General features: G+C 46.7%; 2 protein-coding genes and 1 pseudogene across 3 annotated transcripts in view; 2 read left to right on the top strand and 1 right to left on the bottom strand.

Annotated features, from left to right (window-relative positions):
- Nisch (nischarin) overlaps nucleotides 1-19,855 on the bottom strand; it is a 38,295-nt gene extending 18,440 nt beyond the window's left edge. The window contains exons 1-7 of one of the 2 annotated variants that reach the window (XM_048355878.1): nucleotides 19,651-19,855; nucleotides 17,564-17,647; nucleotides 16,692-16,874; nucleotides 3,900-3,948; nucleotides 2,784-2,947; nucleotides 2,364-2,459; nucleotides 762-857 (exon numbers count right to left, since the gene is read on the bottom strand). In XM_048355878.1, coding sequence (XP_048211835.1) covers nucleotides 762-857; nucleotides 2,364-2,459; nucleotides 2,784-2,947; nucleotides 3,900-3,948; nucleotides 16,692-16,874; nucleotides 17,564-17,647; nucleotides 19,651-19,746 — 768 coding nt within the window. In that variant the 5' untranslated portion in view covers nucleotides 19,747-19,855. The remainder of the gene's footprint in view (nucleotides 1-761; nucleotides 858-2,363; nucleotides 2,460-2,783; nucleotides 2,948-3,899; nucleotides 3,949-16,691; nucleotides 16,875-17,563; nucleotides 17,648-19,650) is intronic. The other variant, XM_048355879.1, reaches the window with a different exon arrangement.
- On the top strand, nucleotides 15,834-15,927 carry LOC125358935 (annotated as a pseudogene).
- Tnnc1 (troponin C1, slow skeletal and cardiac type) lies at nucleotides 17,664-24,825 on the top strand. Its single transcript, XM_048355880.1, is given in 8 exon segments — nucleotides 17,664-19,095; nucleotides 23,540-23,570; nucleotides 23,820-23,966; nucleotides 24,164-24,219; nucleotides 24,221-24,276; nucleotides 24,382-24,446; nucleotides 24,449-24,520; nucleotides 24,615-24,825. Coding segments are annotated over 8 exon segments (513 nt in total). The 5' UTR covers nucleotides 17,664-19,041; the 3' UTR covers nucleotides 24,647-24,825.
- Nucleotides 24,826-25,851: the final 1,026 nt, after the last annotated feature.

The raw sequence follows: 25,851 nt of genomic DNA on the forward strand, positions 1-25,851 counted from the left end.
GCCAGCCTGAGCAGGAAAGTAAAAGAGACTCTTATCTCCAATGAGTCACCAAAAAGGTAGAAGTAAAGGTGTAGCTTAAGTGGTAAGAGTGCAAACTTTGAGTGAAATAGCTGAAGGACAATGTCCAGGCCCTGAGTTAAAGCCCTAGTACCCGCACACACACAAACAAACAAACAAACAAAAAACAGTAACCTTGAGAGGTATGGTAATACAATATATAATCCCAGGAGGATCATGAGTTTGTGGCCAGCCAGCCTGAAAAAAAAAAAGGGTGGGAGTGATGGCTCTTAAAAAGATACTTGGGAGGCCGAAATCAGGATCACAGTTTCATAGTTTGAGGCCAGCCCAAGCAAAAGGTTTATGAGACTCCATTTTAACCAATAAAAAGCTGAGCATAATGGCTCATGTCTGTAATCCCAGCCACTCAGGGAGCACAAATAGGACTGTGGTGCATGGCAAACATAAATGTGAAATAACTGAAAAATAACTAAAGCAAAAAGGGCTGGGGTATGGCTCAAGTGGTTCAAATACAAGTACAAAATACACAAAAGCAAAAAGGCAAATATAAAAATACAACACAAAAATGTTTTCAAGGAAAAAGCCCCGGTCCCTCTAAAATGTCTAATGAATACTGACTTTTGGTGAAGATGCAGAGTCAAGCACCTCAGGGGCCACTAGAAGCTGGGCAGTTCTATGTGTACTGGTAGACGCCACAGCACTCATGGCTAGAATGTTGCCCCATAGCACAGGCAAAAGCTCACCTTCATGGAGGTTGCTGAGAAGCGGATGCTCATTGTGGCTAAGGTGGGTTTTGAGGTAACCAGCCCTTGGATGTGCTTGGCATCACAGTGACTGATCTGGAACAAAGCAGAGCCAAGTGTGAGAAAGAGCAGCATGCCCCATCAGAAATTCCAGGAAGGGGTGCTCAACCCACAATGCACAAAAGAAGTCCAACAATGGGCAGGCCCAAATCCTTAAGAGGCAGGAGTCAACTCAAAACCTAAGCTTTTTTTCTCAGTGCTAGAGAGGGCTGAAGTACCTAGTATGAAAGGCAATCAGATCCTCAGACTCACAATACAACCACAAATTTCATTTTCTTGTTAAGGGATGCTTGGAGCCTGGCAGGTAAATATAAAGGGTGGGGTCATGGGAGCAAGCAAAGAACAAATGACCTCCACAGTGCTGCAAGTATGGTGACCCTCCTATTGGCCCCACCCCAGTCTATAGCCCCAGCTGTCCTGTGGTGAGAGGCCAGGCCCACTTGACTCTAGTGCTACAACCTCATAGACCAGACAGAGCTGCAGCTGCCTAAGGGGACTGGATCAGACTTTCCTTTCTGAGGCCTTAGCCAGCAGCAGTTGAGACAAACATCCTAAGCTTCCTTCAAGAGGAGTGGCCCCTAAAGCCCAAAGCAAATCTCAGCTTGCTGCTCCTTGGTGATCCTAGTCAAACTTCCTTGCCTCTGTAAGCCTTAGTTTTCACAAATGTAAACAGAGAATGAAAGTGTCCCCTTCACAAGGTTGTTGGGAAGACTCAATTAAGACATATACATCTGGGGGTTGGAGGTGTGGCTCAGATGGCAGACTGCCAGCCAATGAGCAAAAGCATCAGAGACCAAATTTGAGTCCTGATCTTGGACAAAAAAAAAAAAAGTATACATCAACATGGTATTGAACTCAGAAAGTCAAGCTCAGGCTTTAAGACAACTTTTACTATTCAAATTAACTCTTTTCCTTTCCTCTCATTCCCCACACCCCCTTGTTCTTTCCATTTTTCTGAGATAGGACCTTGCTATGCCCAAATTGGTCTTGAACTCAAAATCCTCCTATCAGCCTCCTAGATGCTAGAATTTACAGGCTTTTAACACCATGACCCATTGCCTCCCCTTTCTTTTAACAAACTTAGTTTTGAGATCCTAAAATCTCAATAGCTACAACTATAGAGCATTTATTAGGTGTGGCACCCCCCAAGGGAAAGGAACTTTCCTGACTTGAAATTGGTGCTATGTGATCCTTAGGATGGCTTCCCAAGACTTCCATTTAAACTATGTGTGTCCCCTGACCTAATCAGAGGTCCAGAAGGGGTGGGGCTCCGGTGCGCTGCATGTTTAAATTGGCTTCTGTTGCCCTCACCAGGGCTGGAGACTTGCAGACCACCAGCCACAGGAGAGGCTTCCTCTCTGCTTTAGAGGGCCTTACTTACCTGGAAAGAATCTGCCACAAATATCCAAACATGAGAGCAGCCGTGTTTTGTGATTAAATCTCGCCATCAGACATCAAAACAGCTCCTTAGCTATAGTCAGAGTGAGATGAAGTCTGTTCTTGACTCAACCCTGACTGCATCTCAGCGGCCCTAGGCCTTACCTCCACCTGGTGAAGAGACTTGAATATTGACAGATCAAATGGCAGGAGCTGCTCCTGAATGTTGCTGGTCCCAAAAGGCCCTTCTGTGCCAGAAACCTGAGGCAAAAAGACAGGGCTTAAATTAGGGATGCTACTGCCATGGCTCACCATCCACATTTTTGGTCAGTACAGCAGTGGCTGCCAAACTTGAAGCTTTGATAACATCTATTTTCAACAAAATGGTTAGGCCAAGGTTTAGAGTAAAAGTAATGATATACTGGGTCATGATGCCCCCTGGTGCTCACCGTGTGAAGAACACGAGATAGTCTTCACAAAGAGCTGAACTCATGATTGCCTTCATACTCACTGGCCAGCCAGTGAGCTGTCAGACTCCTCCAGCCAACTGAATGGCTCCCTATGACTGAAGAGCTGCATGCTTACCTTAAGGTACTTAAGGCGACAGGTGAAATCCAGAATATGCCCAAGGTCAGTCTTGGCATCCCCACTGGCACATGTGGGCTTCCCTTGTAGCAGCTGCTGGGTAACTGCATACAGTTGCAGGGGCCTGATGGCAAAGACCTCACCAGCCCCCAAGAGCTGTTCTCCTGCAACAGCCAATTCCCAAGGGATGAGTGTCTAGCCCTAGTCCCAGTTTGTTGTACAACCAGGGTATCTGTTCACTATGCCAAGAGTCAATGAACACGGAGCAAGTACCTATTATGTTCACCTACAGTGTCAGGATGAAACCACAGCCTAAGCATGCAAGAACTGCTGCCCTCCTGCGCTCACACTGCACAGGGAAGCCCTGGACATGTGGTGACAGAGGAAAGGCATGTGGGGGCTGTGCAACTGGAGCCATTCTAAAGAGTGAGGCCAAGTCAGACCTAAGGCACTGAGCCAGAAAGTGTTCACAGGCTAACAAGAGGCAACAGTCAGTGCAACAGACCTATTCTACAACCTACAAAATGCAGGCATTAAAGTTAGGTGCAGACGCAAGATGTCAGGTCAGTGAGAAGCCTGAGCACAGGTAGCTTTTGAGCCAGACTGACTGGCATTTGGTTCTTGTGCTGTTCCTTATTAGCCATGTACCCCCACACAGGTTACTGGGCCTCTGTCAGTATTCTCTCCTCTACTTGTTGGGGGAAGGAGGAGGGGGGAGCTAGTAGGATGCTAACTATAGGGCTGGTGGCAGGCATGCTCATTACATGTCAGCTACTGTTACCATGCTCTCTGATAGTTCTATGACTCAAGGTTATCGACTACTTGCCCTTTATACTCTTTCAAGCAAAGACAAATCAGGTACAAGATGAAGCATTACAGCTACCTTTCAGCATCCCACTAAAGACTCAAAAAAGTCTCTGGATGGATCACAGCCTGTCACCTGCAGGTAAGTAGGCAGGCTTAGCTATGAATCAGGGCCAGGGATTTGGGCACCCCAAAGGAGGTAGTCCCTGGCTAGGAATCAATAGATTGAGTTTGGTGTCCCCTAGGTCTCCAGATGCTTAGTTAAGACTAGGCAAGGTGTGTCTAGTATTTCAGGGACTAATGGCCACCTACCTTTTTCAAAGAGTTCTTCAGCCAATGCTGCAGTGATACCATTTATCTCCTGCAGAAAAAACAGAACCCTGGTGAGGAAGTCAACCTGCCTGGTCACTGGAATTTGCACATTCTTTGCTGTCTATCAACTCTATTAATGTAGTACCAGCTCTCTTGATAGTAAGCTAAAACAGACACAGAGTTGAGAAAGGAAAATGAGGCATTTACAAGTATATGGACACCTGAACTATTTCTTCATAAGCAGGAAAACCAGGCCAGGCACTAAGTGGCTCAAGTCTATGATCTAGCTACTCAGGAGGTTGAGATCTGAGGATCTCAGTGTGAATCTAGCCTGGGCAGGAAAGTCCATGAGACTCTTAATTCCAATTAACCAACCAAAAGCCAGAAGTAGACTTGTAGTTCAAGTGGTTGAACACCAGCCTTGGAGGAAAAAGCCAAGTGAGCAGACCAGGTCCTGAGTTCAAGCTCTAGCAATGGCATACCCCTTACCCCCCAACATGCTCACACACAGGAAACCAGACAAACACTGCAACTCCAGGTCTACCATGGCATTGGCAGAATATGACACACCCTAAGAGGAGGAGATGGAGAAATTGCCTCTTTCAGGTTGGACATCCCAGCATCAAACTCCCTAGGAATGATTGTTTCCACCTTCTCCCATTTTATGTTTGCCTAGGAAAGAGTGGACACCTGTTCTTTTCCTGCAGTATCCCTTCCAGATACACAAAAGTACTACTCATTCTAGGGTCACTAGAGGTAGAAAAGGAGTTCCTTTTCTAGTCATGAGATAAAGGACAAGGGTTAGCCTTCAGTCATATTAGCAGCTAACATGCTAGGCTCTAATTCACACAAAGCAATGCCTGAGCACTCAGCAGATACTATCTTCTACCACCCAACAGGAAGCTGCTAGCTTAAATCCTGTTAACAAGGACGAGCAAATACAGGTGGAGAGGTAATGTGGCTTTCCATTTTTTGATGGTTAGAAGCTAGCCAATCCCACATTAAGTACGGGGCCTTGGGCCTCTCTGTACACTATCAATTGCTTCACCACTTCAATGCAATCAGGGGTTATCAGGAGCCACCAAAGCATGCAGCCCCCACAACCTCTTCCAGTAGGAATTTTAACTACCTGACAGATGGAAGCCAACAGACCTTTTAGTAAACAGTCTAGATGGAGGCTGCACAATTACCCTCACAACTCAGGAACACTGCGGCCAGCAGAACATGTAATTCACATATTTATGAGACTCAAAAAACACTAGGCTACAGAAGACAGAATGTCCTTTTCCTGTTTTTCTCTTCGCTTGTTTATCTTTTTCTTTTTTTTTCTAGTCCTAGGGCTTGAACACTGTCCCTGAACCTTTTTTGCTCAAGGCTAGCACTCTACCACTTGAGCTACAGATCCACTTCTGGCTTTTCTCTTGGTTAATTAGAAATAAAGAGTCTCATGTACTTTCTTGTCTGGGCTGATTTTGAACAGCAATTCCCAGATCTCAGCTTCCTCAGTAGCTAGGATTACAGGTGTGAACAACAGGCACCCTTCCCTTTCACCCTCCTGGTAGTGGGGATTGAACTTAGGACTCCAAGAGTGCTAGCCAATCACTCTACCACTGAACTACATCACCGTTTTTCTGATTTTTTTTTTTTTTTTGGCCAGTCCTGGGCCTTGGACTCAGGGCCTGAGCACCATCCCTGGCTTTTTCCCGCTCAAGGCTAGCACTCTGCCACCTGAGCCACAGCGCCCCTTCTGGCCGTTTTCCATGTATATGGTGCTGGGGAATCGAACCAAGAGCTTCATGTGTAGGAGGCAAGCACTCTTGCCACTAGGCCATATTCCCAGCCCCATCACAGTTTTTCTAATTTGGGGGGTGGGGGCAAGTTCTAAGACTTGAACTCAGAGCTTCAAGCTAGTTAGACAAGTGTCACTGAACGAAGCCTCCAACCCTTTTTGACGTGTGTGTGTGTGTGTGTGTGTGTGTGTGTGTGTGTGTGAAAGAGAGAGAGAGACTAGGGCTTGAACTCAGGTGACTTAACCTTGTTTGCCTTCCTTGCTAATAGTTGTCCCTCTACCACTTGAGCCATGACTCCAGTCTAGCTTTTGGGTGGTTTATTGGAGCAAGTGTCCTGAGGACTTTTCTGTCTGGGCTGGAATTGAATCACAATACTTCTGAATAGCTAAGGTTACAGATGGAAGCCTGATATCCACTGGTTATTTCTGAGAAGATCTCAATTTTTGCCTGAGTCCATCACAGTTTAAATAACAGGCATACACAACCTCACCCAGCTTACTCCATTGAGACTCAGTCTTACAGACTTTTCTGCTTGGGCTGGCCTGGAGCTGTGGTCCTCCTGATCTCAGTCTCCCATGTAGGTGGGATGATGGGCATATGCCACCATACTCAGCTGCTGGTTGAGAAGGAATCTCATATGTATGCCCAGGCTATCTCTGAATTATGATCCTCCTGATCTCAACCCTCAAATAGCTTATAGATATAAGCCACTGGCATCCAGCCTTAATTTTATTTTGAGACAAGGTCTTGCTAAGTTGTCAAGACTGGCCTAGAACTTTTAGGACTCCTTCTCAGCCTCCTGAGTAGCTAAAATTACAAACATTACACCTTACTCCTTACATAACTACTTTTTCTTTGTATGCTGCAATCATTTCCTCCCAGCCTATATATGCCCTTTTCCTTTGTCCAAGATGGCATTTTTGACAATGTAAGGTTTTTCATTTTACATTGTTTACCCCATAATTCTTCTCCTTTGTGATGCTGAGGGTCTCTTCCCCTACACCAATATTACAAAAATATCCTTCTCAATTTCTTTTGGTCCTTTATGTAATCTTTTATTCTCTAGGCATTCACAAATAGTGACCCAAAGGAAGGTATTCTTAGGGGAGGAACACAAAGGTGCAATGCCTATGTGGCTCTGATCATATAAAATAATATTTATCGAAATGAACTCCAGGAAATGGAAACAAAAGGTTGTTGTTGTTGTTTTCTTTTGTCTTGTTTGTCTTTGGGGGGGGGTAAGGTAGGGCACAGAAATGGAGGGAAAAAGGGTGAACAAATGTAGCAGTTGTACTCACTAGACACTATGTTAAAAATAAACTATATAGCTTGTGGCTGGAGATGGGAGGAAAAAACTGGGAGTGAAGGAAGGGATGACATTGTCCAAAAAGAAAGGTATTTTCTACCTGATTTACGTAACTATAACCTCTCTATATATCATCTTTATAATAACAAAAATAAAAATTTTAAAATGTATTTAGTTTTCTTGAAATTCAGTTTCTACATGAGGTGAGACTCATTCTTCTCCTACCTCCATCTGTAGTGGACAAAAAGCCAATAGAAGCAAAATTAGTATACACAGCTCTAGCTTTTAAGCAGTGGAAAGGAGCAAGAGGAGAGCCATGGGTTCACTCAAAAAGTAAACCTCTTAAACTCATTTCCATTTTCCTTGCCAGCTGTGAAGACCTAAAAGATTATGAAGAGCTTGTTGATGATCTCTCTGTGAACAGTTTTGAGAACCATGCCAATCTACAAATCCTTTCTCTGGTCAGATGACAAATTTCAGGGACTGCCAATCTACAACTGCCTAACTTCCCCAAGGGTAGTCTGGGGGTCCCCAGCACTGTGCATGACACTGAGTTCCCAGAGGTCTCTCACCAGAAACTGTCGTTATTGACTAATTCTCACTTTCTACACACATTACTGTGGTCAGCTGGCATCATCTCAGAAGAGCATGGAGAAAGAATCCCCTGGGCACCAGCCCTGCTAAGGGGATAGGACTGGCATTTTCAGAAGACACAGAAAGGTGAGTGACAGTCAAGAGTGACAGTGAAGGCCCAGGGCTTGTTTTAAGCAAAGAGCAGGCTTTTGCTTCAAAGGAATCTTAAAAGCAGAGTAATTGTGCATCTCTCCCATTCTTATGGCCAAGGAAGGAACACTTTTGTACTTTCTACTTAATTTTCCAACCAAGCTTCACTCAGGGTTCAAGATTAAATCAGAGGAACACAGAATCCCTCAGTTTCACTTTTCTGATCCAAATATGGGCCTATAGGTAAAGAGGTAGAGTCAGGAGACAAGGGAGCCTCAGTGGCCACCGAGTCCTGGCTCTTACATGCTAAGGGGGGGGGGGGGGGGAAGGTCACTTGTGAGGATAGGGCGTTTCCACCTTTCCTACTCTATTTTCTGCTGAAGGAGTCTGAAATAATTTAGGATGATACAAACTATACTAATCATCTCCACACACACCCAATCCCCAAGCCCTACAGATCAGCCACACTGCTGTTAACAGGGATCATGTGCTGACGCCTTGGACAGAGGTATGTCCTCTCCCCGTTAACTTGCAGCAAGAGGGGCTGAACCAGGGCCTTGCACATGCTATGTAAGCACTCTACCATTAAGCTAATAACTCCAGTTGGGCAGAGGTCTGGGCCTCACAGGAAGATGCCATGGATAGATGATAACTCTGCAACTGAACATGCCTGTACATTTATAATCTCACAACCAAGTACCCTAAAATGTATATGCCTATGCTCGATGAAAACTCCTGGCCAGTTGCTGACACTTCTGCTTGGCTCACACTGCTAGGGCAGTGTGCTTGTTAGTGAGGCATCAACCTGGGAATCAATTACTGTCACTGAGACCATCACCCAACTGTGGTCTGGAAACACATGCTAAGGCTAAGGGTTGAGGGGCCTGGTATAACTTTTATTATTTTTCATTTGTTTTGAGGTGGAGGCCTCTCTTACTTAGTCCAGGCTGACCTCAAACTTGTGATCCTCCTGCCTTGGCTTCTTGAATACCGAGACAACTTTATTTATGTTGGTGAATAGACATGGATCAGGCATATTATTTATGTTTTAACTTAAAACAGATTCCTTACTGAAGGATTCCAATGTAACCTTTAAGAGAACTCTTTTTTTTTTTTTTTTTGCCAGTCCTGGAGCTTGGACTCAGGGCCTGAGCACTGTCCCTGGCTTCATTTTGCTCAAGGCCAGCACTCTGCCACTTGAGCCACAGTACCACTTTTGGCCTTTTCTATCTATGTGGTGCTGGGGAATTGAACCCAGGGCTTCATGTATACAAGGCAAGCACTCTTGCCACTAGGCCATATTCCCAGCCCAGGAGAACTCTTAAGACTATACATTGAAAAGAAATCTGTTATCACTCATAACCTCAGTCCTTTGCAACTAAAACTAATTATGGAAATATGCTGGATATTAAAACAACAGTAAATGGCAATAATCTCATTATCACCCCTAATTTCAAATTCTGAAAAGCATCTTTGTACTAGATAAGTGGCTTTAAAATAAGAAAATCTTTCAAGAGAATTGAGTAGGGCTGGGGATATGGCTTAGTGGTAAGAGTGCTTGCCTCGTATACATGAAGCCTGGGTTTAATTCCCCAGCATCACACATACAGAAAACAGCCAGAAGTGGCACTGTGGCTCAAGTGGCAGAGTGCTAGCCTTGAGCAAAAAGAAGCCAGGGACAGTGCTCAGGCACTGAGTCCAAGACCCAAGATTGGCAAACAAAAAAAAGAGAGAGAGAGAGAGAGAATTGAGTATCTGACCTTACTAGGAAGTCCACCATGTGGTAAATTCTGACCCTAAGCCCATCTCCTAAGCTCTAGACTTCCCTTCAAATGGGCCCCATTATCACCCTGCAGCTCACTAAAGTGACTGGGGATGGAAAAGTCAAATGACTGACATGAGATAAAGTGCTGGAAATGAGTTAGGCTAGAAGATAAACCTGGCTCTGTCTCTTCCACCCTCAGGTATGTCTTGCTCCACAGTGGTATGCTAGAATTCTCTATGGGATCCCATTTCACTGAGTTTGAAACCCTTTGCTCTAAAGGTTCTGAGATGACATTTGTCATTGTGGGTCTAGGAAGATAAAGCACAGCTATGCAGAGAGATAGCAAACATAGGCTGGCTCCCCTGATCTCTGAATTCCCCAACCTAGAGTAGCTGAGGACAACAGTGTTTTCTTTGTCATTAAAAGCCACACTGCAAAAAATTCAAGTTAGACACTTGCCCCACACAATACATAAAAAGCAACCCCAAATTAATAAAGCCTTAAATGTAAGATCCTAGGCAAAAATTTCTAGAAGAAAATGTTATAAATATTCTGGATTAGGCAATGATTTTTCAGATATGATAACAAAAACACAAGTGATCAGAATAATAAACCAATAGATTTTGCCCTATCAACCCCTAAAAGGTGTAATAGCAGCTGCCTGTGACTCTAGGCACTTGGTATGTTGAGGCACGAGGATTTTGAGTTCTAAGCCAATCTCAGCTACATTACAAGACCTTTTCCTCCCTACTAAAAACATTAGTCTGAACTATATTAACAAGACTTTGTCCTCTTATTGAAACTTTTACATTTCAAAGGTCACTATCAAGAAAGTAAAGGCTGGGAGATATACCTCAAATGTAAAGTGTATTCTTAGCATGCATGACACCTTGGGTTTGATCCTTCGCACCAAAAAGAAAAAGAAAAAAGTTAAAGGATTTATTTGAATATATTCTGCAAAGAAGATCTAGGGAGGGCTGGGGATATAGCCTAGTGGCAAGAGTGCCTGCCTCGGATACACGAGGCCCTAGGTTCGATTCCCCAGCACCACATATACAGAAAACGGCCAGAAGCGGCACTGTGGCTCAAGTGGCAGAGTGCTAGCCTTGAGTGGGAAGAAGCCAGGGACAGTGCTCAGGCCCTGAGCCCAAGACCCAGGACTGGCCAAAAAAAAAAAAAAAAAAAAGAAGATCTAGGGAAATGCAAATCAAAACCACAATGAGACACATCACAGCATCAGGATGTCTAGAATTTTAAAGAATGGACAGCCAAATGCTAGTAAGATTACAAATTAATAATAAGAAGAAAATAGAACCTATACACTGCTGGTATGAATATAAAATGTAGCAAGTTTGGGAAGTAATTTGCCAATTTCCCAAAAAGTCAAAACAAAGTTACAATATGACTTAGGTTAGCTTTTATCTCTGAAAACACAAATCCAAGCCAGGTGTGGTAGCTCATGCCTATAATCAGGAGGCTGAAACCTGAAGACTATGGTTCGAAGCCAGCCCACGCAGGACCATCTGTAAGACTTTGATCTTCAACTAACTACCAAAAATAAAAAACAGCCAGAAGTAGAGCTATGGCCCAAGTGGCAGAGTGTTAGCCTTGAGCACAAAAGCTTAGGGACAGTGCCCAGGACCTGAGTTTAAGCCTTAGGACCAACACACACCAACACACACACGCACACAGTAGTCCTACTTTAACTACAGTTTCATTTTTCTCTGGTTTCAGTCACACCGTGCAGTCGGGAACCATTAAATAAAGAACTAGAAGTAAAAAAAAAATTTTGGAGCTGGTCCTGGGGCTTGAACTCAAGAGCCTAGGCACTATCCTTGAGCTTTTGTGGTAGGGGATAGTGCTCTACCAGTTGGGTCACAGTTCCACTTCTGGCTTTTTGCTAGTTTTATTGGAAATAAGTCTTGCAGCCTTTCCTGCCCAGGCTATCGTCAACTCACGATCCTCAGATCCTAGCCAGCTAAGCAGGAAGATTACAGGTGTGAGCCACCAGTGCCTGGACCAGAAGTAAATCATTTTTACATTTTAAACTGTATACTATTCTGAGTACCATAAGAAAATCCACTGCTGTCCTGACTGCTGTCCTTCCTGCAACAAGAACCAGGGTTGTCTGTGTCCAGCATACCACACTACATAAATGTCATGTGGTCAGCTCAGTTACCATAGGAATGAAGTACTTGTGTTCTAGCAACCATGTCTTATTCAATAACAGTCTCAAAGCACCAGAGTAGTGATATAGCATAGGAAATATATGCTTAAGTGAATCTTCTGTCCAGAAAAATGTTAAGAAAGAATAAGCTCCTGCCAGTTTTGCTGTTACTTCCAACTGCCAATTGTAGCCAGAAACAGCTGTGGCTCAAGTGGTACAGCACTAGCCTTGAGCAAAGAAAGCTCAGCAACAGTACCCAGGATCTGACTTCAAGTCCCAGGACTGGCACCAAAAAAACAAAAAACAATACCCCCCCTCCCCCAGCCAAACCCCAAGTGCCAATTATGAGCACAATGCATGACAAAGTACTCAGTTATGATGGTATAGACAAGGATGGATGTCAGTGGCTGACGCCTAGGTGCTGGTGGTTTACCCTAGTATTTGCACACACACAAGCTTTTTAATGACATAGACAAGCTCGATACCATCTATGATTTTAGGCATCAACTGAGTATTTTGGAATGTATTTTCCATGGATAGTGGAGAGCTAATATTCACAGCAGCATTACTCCTAATAAGCTCAAAAGTAGAAAAGAAGCCAGGCACTGGTGGCTTATGCCTATAATCCTAACATGCAGGAGGCTGAGATCTGAGGATCATGGTTTAAAGCCAGCCCTGGCAGAAAAGTCCATGAGACATGTACTACAATTAACCAGCAAAAAAGCCAGAACTGAAGGTGTACCTCAAGTGGTATGTAGAGTACCACACTTGAGCAAAAAATCTAAGGAAGAATTCCTAGGTCCTGAGTTCAAGCCCTAGTACTGGCACACACAAAAAAAGGAAACAACCCAAATGTCCCTCAACTGATGAATAGATATGGATAGTGGATAATGTGGTACAATAGTCACTCCTTATCCATGAGGGATCCATTCCAAGATCCCTGGTGGATACCTAAAGCTGCAAATAATACCAAACTTTTTAGATGTTATGTTTTTCCCCATACACATATACATATGATGAAGTAAAATCTACACATTGGGTATAGTAAAGTATTAGCAACTAACACTAAAATAGAAGCCTAACAATATAATGTAATAAAAGTCATGAGAATGTGGTCTCTCTCAATGGGATCTCTATTTTCACCTTTTCACTTGAAGGAAGCCACTTCACAACTTCTTGTTGGTACATCTAGATTGCTAGCACCACTGAAGAGCTTTGGGGCCATTATTAAATATAGAAGAGTTAAGTCAACATTGTTGAACTGACATGGGAAACTGACTAATGGGCTACTTACTAAGTGATCTGTACAGAGGGTAAACTCATATCCAGAGCTGAGTCAGGCCCTAGGAGGGACAGCAGGAGCTTTCATTGCACTGTTTAGAATGGTACACAATTTAAGACTCATGAATTATTTATTTACTTTTAGAATTTTCCATTTAACATTTTTGGACCACTGTTGCCTATGGAATTGAAGCCATGGAGGGTAAAACCACCATAAGGAGGACTCCTGTATAGTATATCCAGATACTATGTGACAATATGAATAGACCTTCAAAACAAGGCTAAATGAAATCAGTTACAAAAAGCTACATGTTGTATGAACCATTTATATGTGGTATCTCTATTCAACAAAACTGAGAGACAGAAAGTATGTTAGTGACTGCCATAGATTGGGGTAGGGGTATAGAAAGGGCTAAAGTTACTGATAATGGGTATAAGGCTCTGGGGGGTTATGAAACATCATAGAATTCGATTTATAATTTTGTGAATCTAATGAACTGTATGTACACCTTAAAAGTGTGAATTTCGTGATATGCAAATTATATTTCAATTAAAAAGTAACCCAAGCCAGGCGCTGGTGACTCATGCCTGTAATCCTAGTTACTTAGGAGGATGAGGATCATGGTTTGAAGCCAGCCTAGGCAGGAAATTCCATGAGACTCTTATCTCCAATTAACCACCAGAAAATCAGAAATGGTGCTGTGGATCAAAGTGTCAAGAGTGCTAGCCTTGAGCAAAAAGAGCTCAGGGACAGTGTCCAGGCCCTGAGTTCAAGCCCTACAACCATAGCCAAACAGGGTTCTCAAGTCCATCCTTTCCAACACTAGTAACACACAAAATGAAACACATCTGGAACAACTCCAGAAGGGACAATGATGGTACAAACGTTAAAGAGAAAAATTTATACAGACCCCTCACTCTGTAGAAAAGGATGACAAAGCTATCAGACTCTCTTTGTTCAATCCAGTAGGCGTGTATTTGTGTGTGTGTGTGTGTGTGTGTGTGTGTGTGTGTGTGTGTGTGTCCGTGTCCTAGAGCTTGGGTGCTGTTCTGAGCTTTTATACTCAAGGCTAGTGCTCTACCACTTAAGCCATAGCTCTACTTCCTGATTTTTGGTGGTTAACTGGAGATAAGAGTCTTGAGGACTTTTCTGCTCCAACTGGCTTTGAACCATGATACTCAGATCTCAGCCTCCTCAGGATTATATTCTCGAGCTACTGATGCCAAACCTAATCTGGTAGTTCTTCACTGGGTATAATTTTGCCCTCAAGAGGGATACTGGGTAAGTCTGGCACAAGTAGGTGGGGAAGTGCTACTGGCCTTGGGGGAATAGAGGCCAGAAATGCTGCTCAACAATGTATAGGCTCCTCATAGCACAAGTTATACATTCCAAAGTCAATGGAGCTACAGTTGAGAAACATTGACTTAATGTGATGATGGGTTAATTGCTTTTCAATCCCTGGATTGACATAATTTCATCTGTCCAAACTGCTCATACCCTAAACCAAAACCATTATATAGGCTGCTGCTAGGTTTGTCTCAGAAGAGTATTCAGACCTTTCCATACTCAGTTGGGCAAGCCTGCAGCAGTTAGGGAGACCACCTCTCCTTAAAGATACAGGTCTTAAGCAACAAATTACACTCTCCAACAGTTGCTTATTCAAGTTACATCCATAAGTTGAGAAACAAGAATTTCTTAAAGTACAGTATATCTTAAAATAATAATTAGGCAAGTTTTTTTTCTCACATAAGGAAATGTAAAAAAAGAAAATTTACAACAGGAAGGTATTAATAACATAAGCTGTTGGCATGAGCTACACACATATACCCCAGCTGTTCTTGCCACCCTTTTTCCACATGGCCCTTCCCAGCTTAGTGGCTGGAAGCTAAGAGGTTGGGTCTTAACCTGTGATACATCCCCGCAGGTCCCTTCCTACAAAGCAAGACTGATAGAGAAATGAACTCTTTCCTATCTTCTATAGGAAAAACAATATAAGTTGTCAGTAAAACTAGTACCCAACAAAAACTACTCTTAGCATTGTCACATGCACTACTAAAATTTTCCAGGTAAATATACCCACATAAAACTTAAAAACGAATTATCCGAGCTGAGCAGCAGTGGCTGTAACTCTAGCTACTCAGGAGGCTGAGAGCTCAGGACTGTAGTTCAAAGCCAGTCCAGGCAGGACTGGCTTATCTCTTATCTCTAATCAACTGGCAAAAAAAAAAAAAAGCAGGAAGTTGAGCTGTGGCTCAAGTGGTAAAGAGCTAGATATGAACAAAAAAGCTCAATGACAGTACCTATGCCCTGAGTTCAAGCCTCAGGACACACATACACACATACACACACACACACACGCAATTGTAACTCTAGTCTTAGAACTTGTCCTATTCATAAATTATTTTCCATGTCAGTAAGTCCACCATTTCCTAACAGTATAAAATCTAGCAGAATGGCTGTAACATTTGATTTTTATTTACCTCTTTCCAGTAGATGTCTACATTGTATTCTAGTACCTTGTCACAAATCCTGGAATAGCTACATTTATTCATGTATCTGTTTTGCAGTTGCCTGGTTTTTTTCCCCTTAGAACAAATTCTTAGAAGTTTTTTCCTTGTCAGTTACAGGGCTGAATTCAGGGTCTTGAATTCTTGCTCAGCTTGCTTGCTCACAGCTGATGCTCCACTATATGAGCCATGCCTCAAACTTGGCTTTTTACTGGTTGTTTTGGAGATAAAGTCTTTCACTTTTCTGCCCAGGCTGGCTTTGAACCACAATCCTCAGATCTCAGCTTCTTGAGTAGCTAGGGTTGCAGGCGTGAGCCTGCCTGGGCATTTTTGCTTGAGGTTAGCATCCTACCCCTTGGTCCATAGCTTCATTTCTAGCTTTTTGATGGCTAAAATCACTTTGGCGGCATATATACTAAAGTTGGAATGATACAGAGAAGGTTAGCATGGCCCCTGACATGCAAATTTATGAAGCATTCCATTAACAAAAAGTCTCATGGACTTTTCTGCCTGGACTGACTTCAAACCACAATCTCAGATCTCAGCCTCTTGCGTAGCTAGGTTTATAGACATGAGCCACTGATGCTGCTTTTAATGTTTTAGTTTCACACTGACAAGTTGCCCTTTCCAAGGTCTGACTACTTATCTCCCTACCTGATTACCTATCTATTGACAACAGGCTAGCCTCAAACTCATGATGATCCTTCTGCTTCAGCCTCTGAATGCTGGGAATACAGTAATGTGGCACTATGCCATGAGGTTTGACAACTTCTTCTGTTACTAGCAGCCCATGACTGTTACTCAATCCAGAAGGAAAAGTGTTCTGCCACATGTTTCCTATGGGAGGAAGGTATTTATCCTCAGCCCAACAACCCTGATGATACTCCTTAAAATGGTAATATTCTCCTGTAACAGACTGACCCCTTGTTAGTCTCAAACGTAGTCTATGCCAGGTGTCAGCTGTCTCTAATTCAACCTCACTTATCTGATGGGAAACCTACCTTAAACATCCATAGACCATTTTTGCTAAACAAAATGTCCCTTCGTAGAAAAAAATCTGTGACCACAGTTAGCTTAATTAAATTATGAACATGCCAGTGTATGTGCTTTTTGCTCACAGCCCACTCCATCTTCTAATCTAAGGATCAAAGTCCAGCCTATTTTTCCTCAAAGTTGAGCGTTATGGTTTGCTGGCTCAAGCTTGGTGGTTGTGGATTTATAGGCAAGGTCAAGAACACCAAGAGGAACTTACATAGAACTGAAAATGCAGGAACTGGGCCAGCACTCTAGGGGCCACGCCAGGGAAGGCAGCCAGAAGTGTTTGGAGATATACTTCCAGATCCTTCTCCCTCTTCTCCACCAAGCTTCTTGAGTTTTTGCCAATAATTTTTTTGGGTGGAAGTAGATTTTTGTCAATTTTTCTCTCTGCAACAAGCTGTAAGAAAACATAAGGACATCAACCATAGACCAACAAATTCTGGCCTATGTAAGACTAAAGTAAGCAGACAAGAGCAGGTACTGTCACAATTTTCTCTGCCTTTCCTGAAGTAGTACTAGGATTAGTGACCAAACTAAAGCACATAGCCTTTGACCTTTTCAAATCCAATTTCAGATGAGGAATTGCACCTAAAGACTTTGAAGATACTCAGAAAAGTGCTATTACTGGGCTTCTGAAATTTACATCTCTTCCAAAGCATTAAGAAATCCAGTGGAGGCAATGGGATGTCTTAAGGAGTCTCCCACTGCAAATGATGCAGAGAAAGGCAGCAAAAGCAGATAAAGAAGTGGAATCATTGCCAGATATTAAAGAAGAGACTCTGGAACTGCTGTATTAAGTGGAACAAGCTCAACCCTATCCTGTCCCTGGAAAACAGTCTCATGTTCAAGCTAGACTGGCAACTTTTAAATAAAAACTCACATTTGCAGTCTAGAGTTATATTCCTAGAATTCTCCAGTTCTTTTGTCAGTTACATTAGTAGTTACTTTTATTTCCTTTTTTCTTTTCTGGGTTTTTGTTTTAATAGATATGTAGGTGGTTTTGCCCTGAAACTAATGTGTGGCACAATGGGAACTTGGTTCCAAAGTCCCAAGCCCTGAGAGACAAGCACCCAGCTGCTAAGTTACCTTTTCATGCAAGTCATGAAAATCACTGTAGCGGTGTTTGACTGTCCATTCATGGCTGCCATCTGTGACTTGGATGATATAAACCTAAAAGAGGAAAATGGCAATCTTTGTGGCAAGGAGAACTAGACAGTAACAAGGAATCCCTGTGCCATAACAACTAGACATTCAGATACCTCCTCTCCTTATAGCAAAATTGGATACCCTTCCCTACCTGACTTGTACCTGATCCTTGCTGGCCAGCTGCAGCTTCCCTCAGCCTCCTCTACAGCCCTAGCTTTAGGACTAGGAGGTACATGGGGCAAGCTGCAGCTTCTGCTATTAGTAAGGATTGGAAAAGGTGACCACAGTGAGGCGCCTCCTTGCGTTTGCCTCCTGCCTCTAGTAATTCAAAACCCTACTTGAGGCGTGGGCAAGGCCACTTCTTCCAAAGGAGGCAGAGCAGGTCAGGTCTGGAAGGACCAGCTTTTTCTGCTGTACCACTTTCTAGATGCCCTGACTCCATCCTGGAAGCAAATCCTTTTCAACCTTTTCAGCTGGCTTGTAGCTAGGACTGCCACTGCTGAACAGGTGTTAAGGCACTAAGAGGCTGCTGGGGGAGGCAGTGGTAGGTAATTAGCCAAACAGGAGGCAATATGGTTTAGTGGTTAAGAAACAACTGAGTCCAAAACTTGCTTCTGCTACTTCCTGGCTGTGGCTTATATGAGTGACTAGCTCTTTCAGGCCTCAGTTCCTCCATCTTAAAACCTGGTAGGTTTTAAGGATCAAATAAGGAAAGGAGCCTAAAATGCTTCATGACACCTAACAAAAGATAGATGTGCTAATAAACATCCAATTTGCACACTCAGGAACAGAACAGAAACAGCCTGGAAGTTATTCCTTGCCTCCAGTATGGAAGCAAAACCCAACAATAGAGAGAGCTTTTTTGAGATGACCCTCTGGCTGACTGTAGCCAATGGGTGATGGTCTGTCAGCCATCAGCTCAGGAACTTCATCTTTAGCTAGACCAGGTCCCTGGTCCTAGTTTACCCACTTCTCTTCAGCAGGAAAAGGGAGGAGGAAATTGTCATCTTAGCTGAAGCCTCTAACACTGACAAACTGTTTCTCTAGGGTTGGCCTGTTACTTCAAGATCAACTCCAGCCTGTCTTCCATTCTGAGGAATTCCTCTCTTTCCCATCCAGGAAAAGCAAAAGAGCCAAAGGATCTCGGGAGACAGGATAGGGGCCAAGGAGGTGTGGCTCAGGCTGGGCCAAGGCCCTCACCCACTCCCCAAGGAACAAAGAAAAGGAGGCTGGGAGGGGCTCACTGAGCCCCTACCCCAAGGTAAGTTTTTCCTTGGGCAGCCCACCAGGGTCCTAGATCTGCCATCCAATCCTGTGTTGACCTGGGGATGGGGGGGGGGGGGTAGGGAACCTCCTATCTTATCGCTTTGGGGGAGTACCTGCTTTTATTAAACCTCAGTCTCCCTCAGAGCCTAGAAATGTGTGTTGGCTGTTACTGTCCAATCTCGTCCCCACAACCTAAAGCCATGAAGGTGTGTAAAATCTAGACTTCGGGCCTGAGATACGCCCCCCCTCAACCCCCGTCGCGCTTTCACCCACGGCTGAGCTCCACTCCTGGCTAGTTCTTCTCTCCATCCGACCCCTCAGAGCCTTGGGCCCAAGATTAGACTCCATCCTCTCTTCCTCCGAACCTGTGGCACCTGTGGACCTCTTTCCCCTAGTACCCGAGATCCCTCCCCAATCGCTAAGGGCCAGGACCCGGGATCCAAGCCTCCCAGGCAGCATCCCACCAGGCCCTGAGGATCCCCGCCCAGGTACCCATTATCCCCAGATCCCCGCGGGTGGATGCTGCCTTTCAGAGAGCTGACCCCTTCCCGAATCCCCGCCCCGGTCGCCCCGGGACGCCCCCGCACCCCGGGGGCTACGGGACCAGGACCCTTCCTCACACTCGCCCATCGGAGGACCCCATTCACGCAATCGCAGAGGAGGTACCCCCGGCTGCGGGCCAGACCCCTCCTCCAGCCCCCGGCCCGGACTGCGGCTCCCAGCCCCCACCCCCACTTCGGGTGCCTGCGCCCCCCGCACACCGTGTACGTGTCCACGAGCTCCGAGCCCACTACGCGAGCCTCCTTGGCCGGCTCGGCCTCCCGCTCGGGCCCGAAGCTGCGCGCCGCTGCCGCCATGTTCCGGGCTCTGTCGCCGCCGCCGCCCGGCGCAGGACTGGCAGCAGCAGGGGGCGGGGTTAGCGTCCCCCCGGCCCCCGGCCCCCGCCGCCCCCCGCCCGCGCCGCCATCTTGGCTCTGCTGTCTTCCCTCGCCCCGCCCCCTTCCCCTCCCCGCACTTGACAGGCCCGCCCGTGGCGCGCAGGCGCAGTTCCTGCGGCCCGCGGGCTCCCTTGCGTAGGGGGCTCGGTTGTTTGGCCTAGCAAGCCCCAGGCCCAGGCCACTTCGGTGGGTCCTCGGTCCGTCAGGAAAGGAAGGCGGAGGCCCAGGGCCTCTCAAGATACCCGAAGCAAGTCCCTGCTCCCGCCTAGCCTTACTTTCTCCCCATGGAAAAAAGGGGCAATTAATAACACCTCACGTGGCTGTTGGGTTCATTTTCTTGGAGAAGCTGGATGAATGTGCTGTGCTGTGCTAAACTAGAGCCAGAGCAGGAATAACAGCCGTGTGTGTGTGTGTGTGTGTGTGTGTGTGTGTGTGTGTGTGTGTGACGGTAATGGGGTTTGAACTCAGGGCTTCATGCTTGCTAGGCAGGTGTTCCAGAGCATGAGCTAGCCATGCCTCCAGCCCCTTGATCTGCTTATTTTGAGATAGGATCAAGCGCCCCACCCCCACTCCACCACACTCTGAATCCCAGCCTCTTATTTACACTTTGTACAGCCATGCTTGACTGACACTGAGACTTTCTTTCTTTCTCCTCCTCCTCCTCCTCCCCCCTTCTCTCCCCTTCCCCTTCTGCCTCTCCCTCCTCCTCCTCCTCCTCCTCCTCCTCCTCCCCCCTTCTCTCCCCTTCCCCTTCCGCCTCTCCCTCCTCCTCCTCCTCCTCCTCCTCCTCCTCCTCCCCCCTTCTCTCCCCTTCCCCTTCCGCCTCCTCCTCCTCCTCCTCCTCCTCCTCCTCCTCCTCCTCCTCCTCCTCCTCCTCCTCCTCCTCCTCCTCCTCCTCCTCCTCCTCCCCCCCTCCTCCCCCTCCCCCTCCTCTTGTTGGTCCTGAGCATTTTTGCTCAAGGCTAGTGAGCTGCCTCTTTGAATCACAGCACCACTTGGGGTTTTCTGGTGGTTAATTGGAAATGAGTCTCATGGACCTTCCTGCCCCAGGTTGGCTTCCAACAGTGATCCTCAGATCTCAGCCTCCTGAGTAGCTAGGATTGCAGGTGTGAGCCTCCAGTGCAGGCATGCTGAGACTTTTCTTAGTCTCTCTGACATTCTGAGGTCTCTGTCATAGTCATTCCTGGAAAACTGAAAGAATTGATTCATGCCAAGGATAAGACAAGTGTCTTATCAGTGTATAAATGAGGGACTGGGATCTGTATTAAGCAAGGTTTCAGGCTGAGAGAAGGGGAATGTGCTTTCCTCTGGTCACAGATGATATCTTGCCAGAGCTCAAACCATGGGAGCCACAGATTAGTCCTGGATCCAAAAACTACAGTGCTAACCCCTAGGAAAACAGACCTAGAAGAGGGATGTGGCAATCCAGATGGAGGGTAAGGAAAGAGAGAGCCTGGCACAGGTTAGGCTCCGTGGAGATGTTTGTTGCATGACTGAGGACAGCTGACTCAAGCCCAAAATGAGCACTACTCCCTCTAGGGTGATGGGAGGTCTAGGCATGGCTCCTTTGATATCGCTAGCTAAAGGACTCCAGACTTCTCTGTCTTGGTGGATCAATGACTTCCTTACCAGTACCATACAACTATACTCAGATCCTGGTTTTTGAGGCTGTTCATGGCAGGGCCCAAGAGTTCCAGTCTCTTCTTCTCATGTCTTCCCCCAATCCAGAGAGTGTAGCATAAGGCAAGTGCTGTCAAATCAGCCAGATCTTGGGCAAATCAAGCCCTCAGGAATCCTCTTTTATCTTATCTGGAAAGTGGGGGTAGTAGCACCTACCTACCAGATTGGATGGAAGGGTGAGCTGCTGCTGTGTATAAGAAGGAGCCTGACTTGGGGCCTACTACTTTCCAGCCCTGGTCCTGGATTTATGTTTTCATTCATTCAAGAAACCTTTCCTGAAATTCTTCTGTGGGGTATGGGGAACAGAGGACAAGAAGTTTGGTCCTTGAAGCCCTTTATTGTTCCCTGCCCTGGGCAGAGGATACAAAAACTCAGGCCAGGCTGAGATCACCCAGGCCAGGGGAGGGGGTGGAGGACACCACATGCAATGGTGGGCTGGGCTGGGAATGTGGGGCAGGGCTATTTAAGCTGAGGCTAAGGCTGGCTGGCAACTTCAGCAGTCTGTCCTGTGAGCTCCAGCATGGATGACATTTACAGGCTGCGGTGAGGGATGGGCCTGGGCAGGGCAGGGGAGGGTGGACCCACTGGGGATCTGCTCAGCTTAGAATGGGGAACAAGGTCACCTAGGAAAGTGATGGGGATCTAAGAGAAACCCTTAGACATTTAGCACAAGCCTTTGGGAGCATGGGACTGGTGTCCAGGGGTTCAGAGAAGATGAGGGGCTCAGAGTCTGAAGAGAGGCTATTGGGATGGTAGGGGTGGGGGGAAATTTCAGCTTTTAGTATCCTGTGTTCCCTTCTGTTTCCAAGTGTCTGCAGTTTGAGTCACTGTCCTTTGAGCAAATCTCTGTATTTGTGGTTGTTTTCTGGATCTTCTGGTCTTTTTCAGTCTCCTTCTATTTTTCTGTTTCTCCTAAACTGTCTCTGTGTCTCCGTTGCCTTTCCCCTTGTCCCACGCCCCATTTCTGCCTCACATTCTGCTTCTCCTCATCTGCTACCCTCCTCCAGCCTCTTAGCTGGCTGAAGATACTTTGGTGGAGATTGTGAGGAGGGGATTGTAAAGAGAGGCTGCAGAGCCTGACTCTTGGGCTGGGGGGTGGGGGGGAGGCTTTTGATGACTGAGGCAGAGAAAGATTAGACTTGGGGAAAACTATGGCCCAGCCCCCACATGGTCTGTCAGACTTGGGGTTCAGGGCTTGGGGATGAGGATAAGGACTGGAGAGCAGTCACCCCAAATCTTTGTAGCCTTTTAAGATCACTGAGGGGCTTCAGATACCATTCCAAACTGGGGGGGGGGGTGTCCTTCCTCCCACTCCAGAGACAAGGACATCCAGGCACAGACAGCTGTCCTAGGAGAAATACCCCTCCCCTTAGCCCCTAGAATGTGGCCCCACTCTGGGGCAGGGAAGGGCTGCAGCTGACTCCAGAGGCAACCCTGCCTAGCCTGAAGGAGCCATGGAGCTGGGGAGGAGGGAGACAGCCCTCCACCCAGTGCCCATAGAAGGCTTGGAGGGGCTAGGGACTAATTTTGGCTCCGGAGGCAGTACAAGCTGCTAAAGAGCCTGATAATGCAGCCCCACCCCCTGCATACCAAAGTCCCCAGAACAATCACCAGGTTTAACTTTGTCTCCCCGTTAAAAATAGCCCAGTGGTCATCCTGGTCAGGTTACAGTGGGTGGCTTTGCTCACCCCTACATTGGTTTTATTGTCCCAACTTGAAGGACAGCTGTCCCTCAGGCCATGCAGCTTGGGTTTCATTAGGGTGGCCCAAAGGGCATAGAGTGTTACGTGGGGTCACCTTGGACATGGAACAAGTGCCCACCTGTCAGCCTGACCCCAAGCCCAGCCTCTGTGAGGCTAGCTGGGCAACTTTATGGATTTGGGGGCAAGAAAGGAGGACTGTGGCCCCTATTTCATCACCTAGAAATGGCCACCTCTTTCTGGCTTTAATTTTCCTGCCTGTGGAATGGGTTTGTTTCCTCCACAGCAGTTAAGGCCTGAGTGCGAGTCTCAGGACCCCTTTTCCTTTTCAGGTAGAGCAGTTGACAGAAGAGCAGAAAAATGGTGAGTGTCTCTCATGGGGGCTGGGGGGGGGCGGGGGGGGGGGGCTGGAGGTACAGGCTGAGAGAACATGGCAGAGGACTGAGGAAAACTCCAGGCTGAAAGTCCAAAGCTATGATACCCTTGCTGTGACCTCGAGACTTTTCAGAGGGAGGTGGGCAGGTTGACAGGCGACCCCAGGGGACTGGCTTTCTGAGTTCCTGTCTGCTGAACCCTGGCTGTTCTGTCTCCTCACATAACTGTTGGACACAGAGTTTAAGGCTGCCTTTGACATCTTTGTGCTGGGCGCTGAGGATGGCTGCATCAGCACCAAGGAGCTGGGCAAGGTGATGAGGATGCTGGGCCAGAACCCCACGCCAGAGGAGCTGCAGGAGATGATCGATGAAGTGGACGAGGATGGTAAGCCCCTCTGTATCTCCAGCCCCAAATACTTAACACCCTGCCTCTGTCGAGTCAGAAGATTATTTTTCATCCCCAAGCCTCAGTCATCTTATCTATCAAGTGGGCATAAAGGCTGAATGAGCCTCCTAGTGCTGGTGTGTGGAGAGTGTTGTTTACAGTATTAACTCAGGTCTAACAGCTCATTGCCCACCCAGGCAGCGGCACAGTGGACTTTGATGAGTTCCTAGTCATGATGGTTCGGTGCATGAAGGGACGACAGCAAAGGGAAATCTGAGGAGGAACTGTCAGACCTCTTCCGCATGTTCGACCAAGTGAGCACAGATACTTGACTTCTTGCCCCTGACCCATTTCCCAGCACCCCATCCTACTTTCCCCCCTCACACTGTCCTGCTCTGGTTTCTTGCCTTGCTTGCAGGAATGCTGATGGCTACATTGATCTGGAGGAACTGAAGATGATGTTGCAGGCTACAGGTGAGACTTCACAGAAGATGACATTGAGGAGCTTATGAAGGATGGAGACAAGAACAATGATGGCCGCATAGACTATGATGGTGAGTGGGTGGAGAGCAGACAGCCCTGATTCCCTGTGGTCCACACTGTGCCTGGCCCCCCACCTCTGACCCATGCCTGCCTCTTTCTCCACAGAATTCCTGGAGTTCATGAAGGGTGTGGAGTAAGATGCTGACCTTTGCCCAAAGCTGCCCATGCCCATCTTCCCACTCCAGACAGGCTCTGGATTGGGGCAGGAGGGCCAGACTCTCTAGGCCCTGAGCCTGGCTGTGTCCTTGACCCCTGGCCCTCCTTACCCCCTCCTCACCCTTGTCCTGGAGAGTGCAATAAAGCCATGTTCCTTGGAGGCTAAGTGTCTGGCTCTGGTCCAAGTCCCAGAGCCAAGGACTTTTCCTGTCGACGCTATCCTTGGCAGGCTGGCTGCAGAGTTGCCTTCCTCTGTGCCTTGCAAACTGTGAGTCCCAGGCCCTGTCTGCAGCAATCCAGCCTCTGTAGACTGTGGTAGCCATGTACCCCACAGTTTAGCAATGTCCTGGGGCATTGCTTTAATCAGCAAGTGTGGCAATCCAGAGGGCTCCTACTTGGGGAGTGCAGTTAGCTGCAGTAGGCGCCTGAATGCCTCGTAGTGCTGCGATCCTAGCAGCTTCTCAGCACTGGATGAAGTGTGAGGTTAAATCCTTTGGAGCCCAGCAGATGCATAGCTCTAACCCATTTCTCGCTCATATTTCCTGTGAGCAACCTTGATTCCCAGGCTGGGAGGAGTGAGGAAGAGCATATAATCCACTCTGCACTCCACCACCCATTTCACAGGTGTGGATACCCTGGCCCAGAGAGTCAGGGTCATCTGATGAGATTTGGGGAGACTCCAACTACCCAACTTCTAGCCAAGGTCTCTTCTCTCATGGATCAGGTCCAAAAATGGAGTACCCATGACCTTCAGAGACTGGCCTCCAGCCACCCAGGCCTCCATCCCTGACAGGGAAACAAAGGCCTGAGTCTTGGTGGCTTCCAGCTTAGTGGGGCACCCAGGCCAGAGTGGCGCTGAGTGCTGCTGGCCTTGAGGGTGGGTTCCATGTTTCAAGGAAATGGAGGTGTTGGTAACGATGCTTGCAAGAGAGACAGCTGCCACTATCACCCAGGCTCTCACCAAAACGTCAGCAGCTGTCTTTTCTCCACCCAGCTACCCCACTGCTTCTGCACCTGTGCCCAAGCCTGGGCATTTTCCAGACAGGCTGGGCATTCCAGAGACAATCTTGGAATTCTAGAGATTCCTCTGGTGGAAGCCAGAGCTGGAAGGAGCTGCCTGGTCCCTGGAAAGATCTGGGAGGAGTGGAGAGAGGACCCTGCAGGCTTGTCCTTAGCAGCCTGGAGA

This window comes from Perognathus longimembris, chromosome 10 (genome assembly GCF_023159225.1).
Source record: "Perognathus longimembris pacificus isolate PPM17 chromosome 10, ASM2315922v1, whole genome shotgun sequence".
Classification (NCBI taxonomy): Eukaryota; Metazoa; Chordata; class Mammalia; order Rodentia; family Heteromyidae; genus Perognathus; species Perognathus longimembris.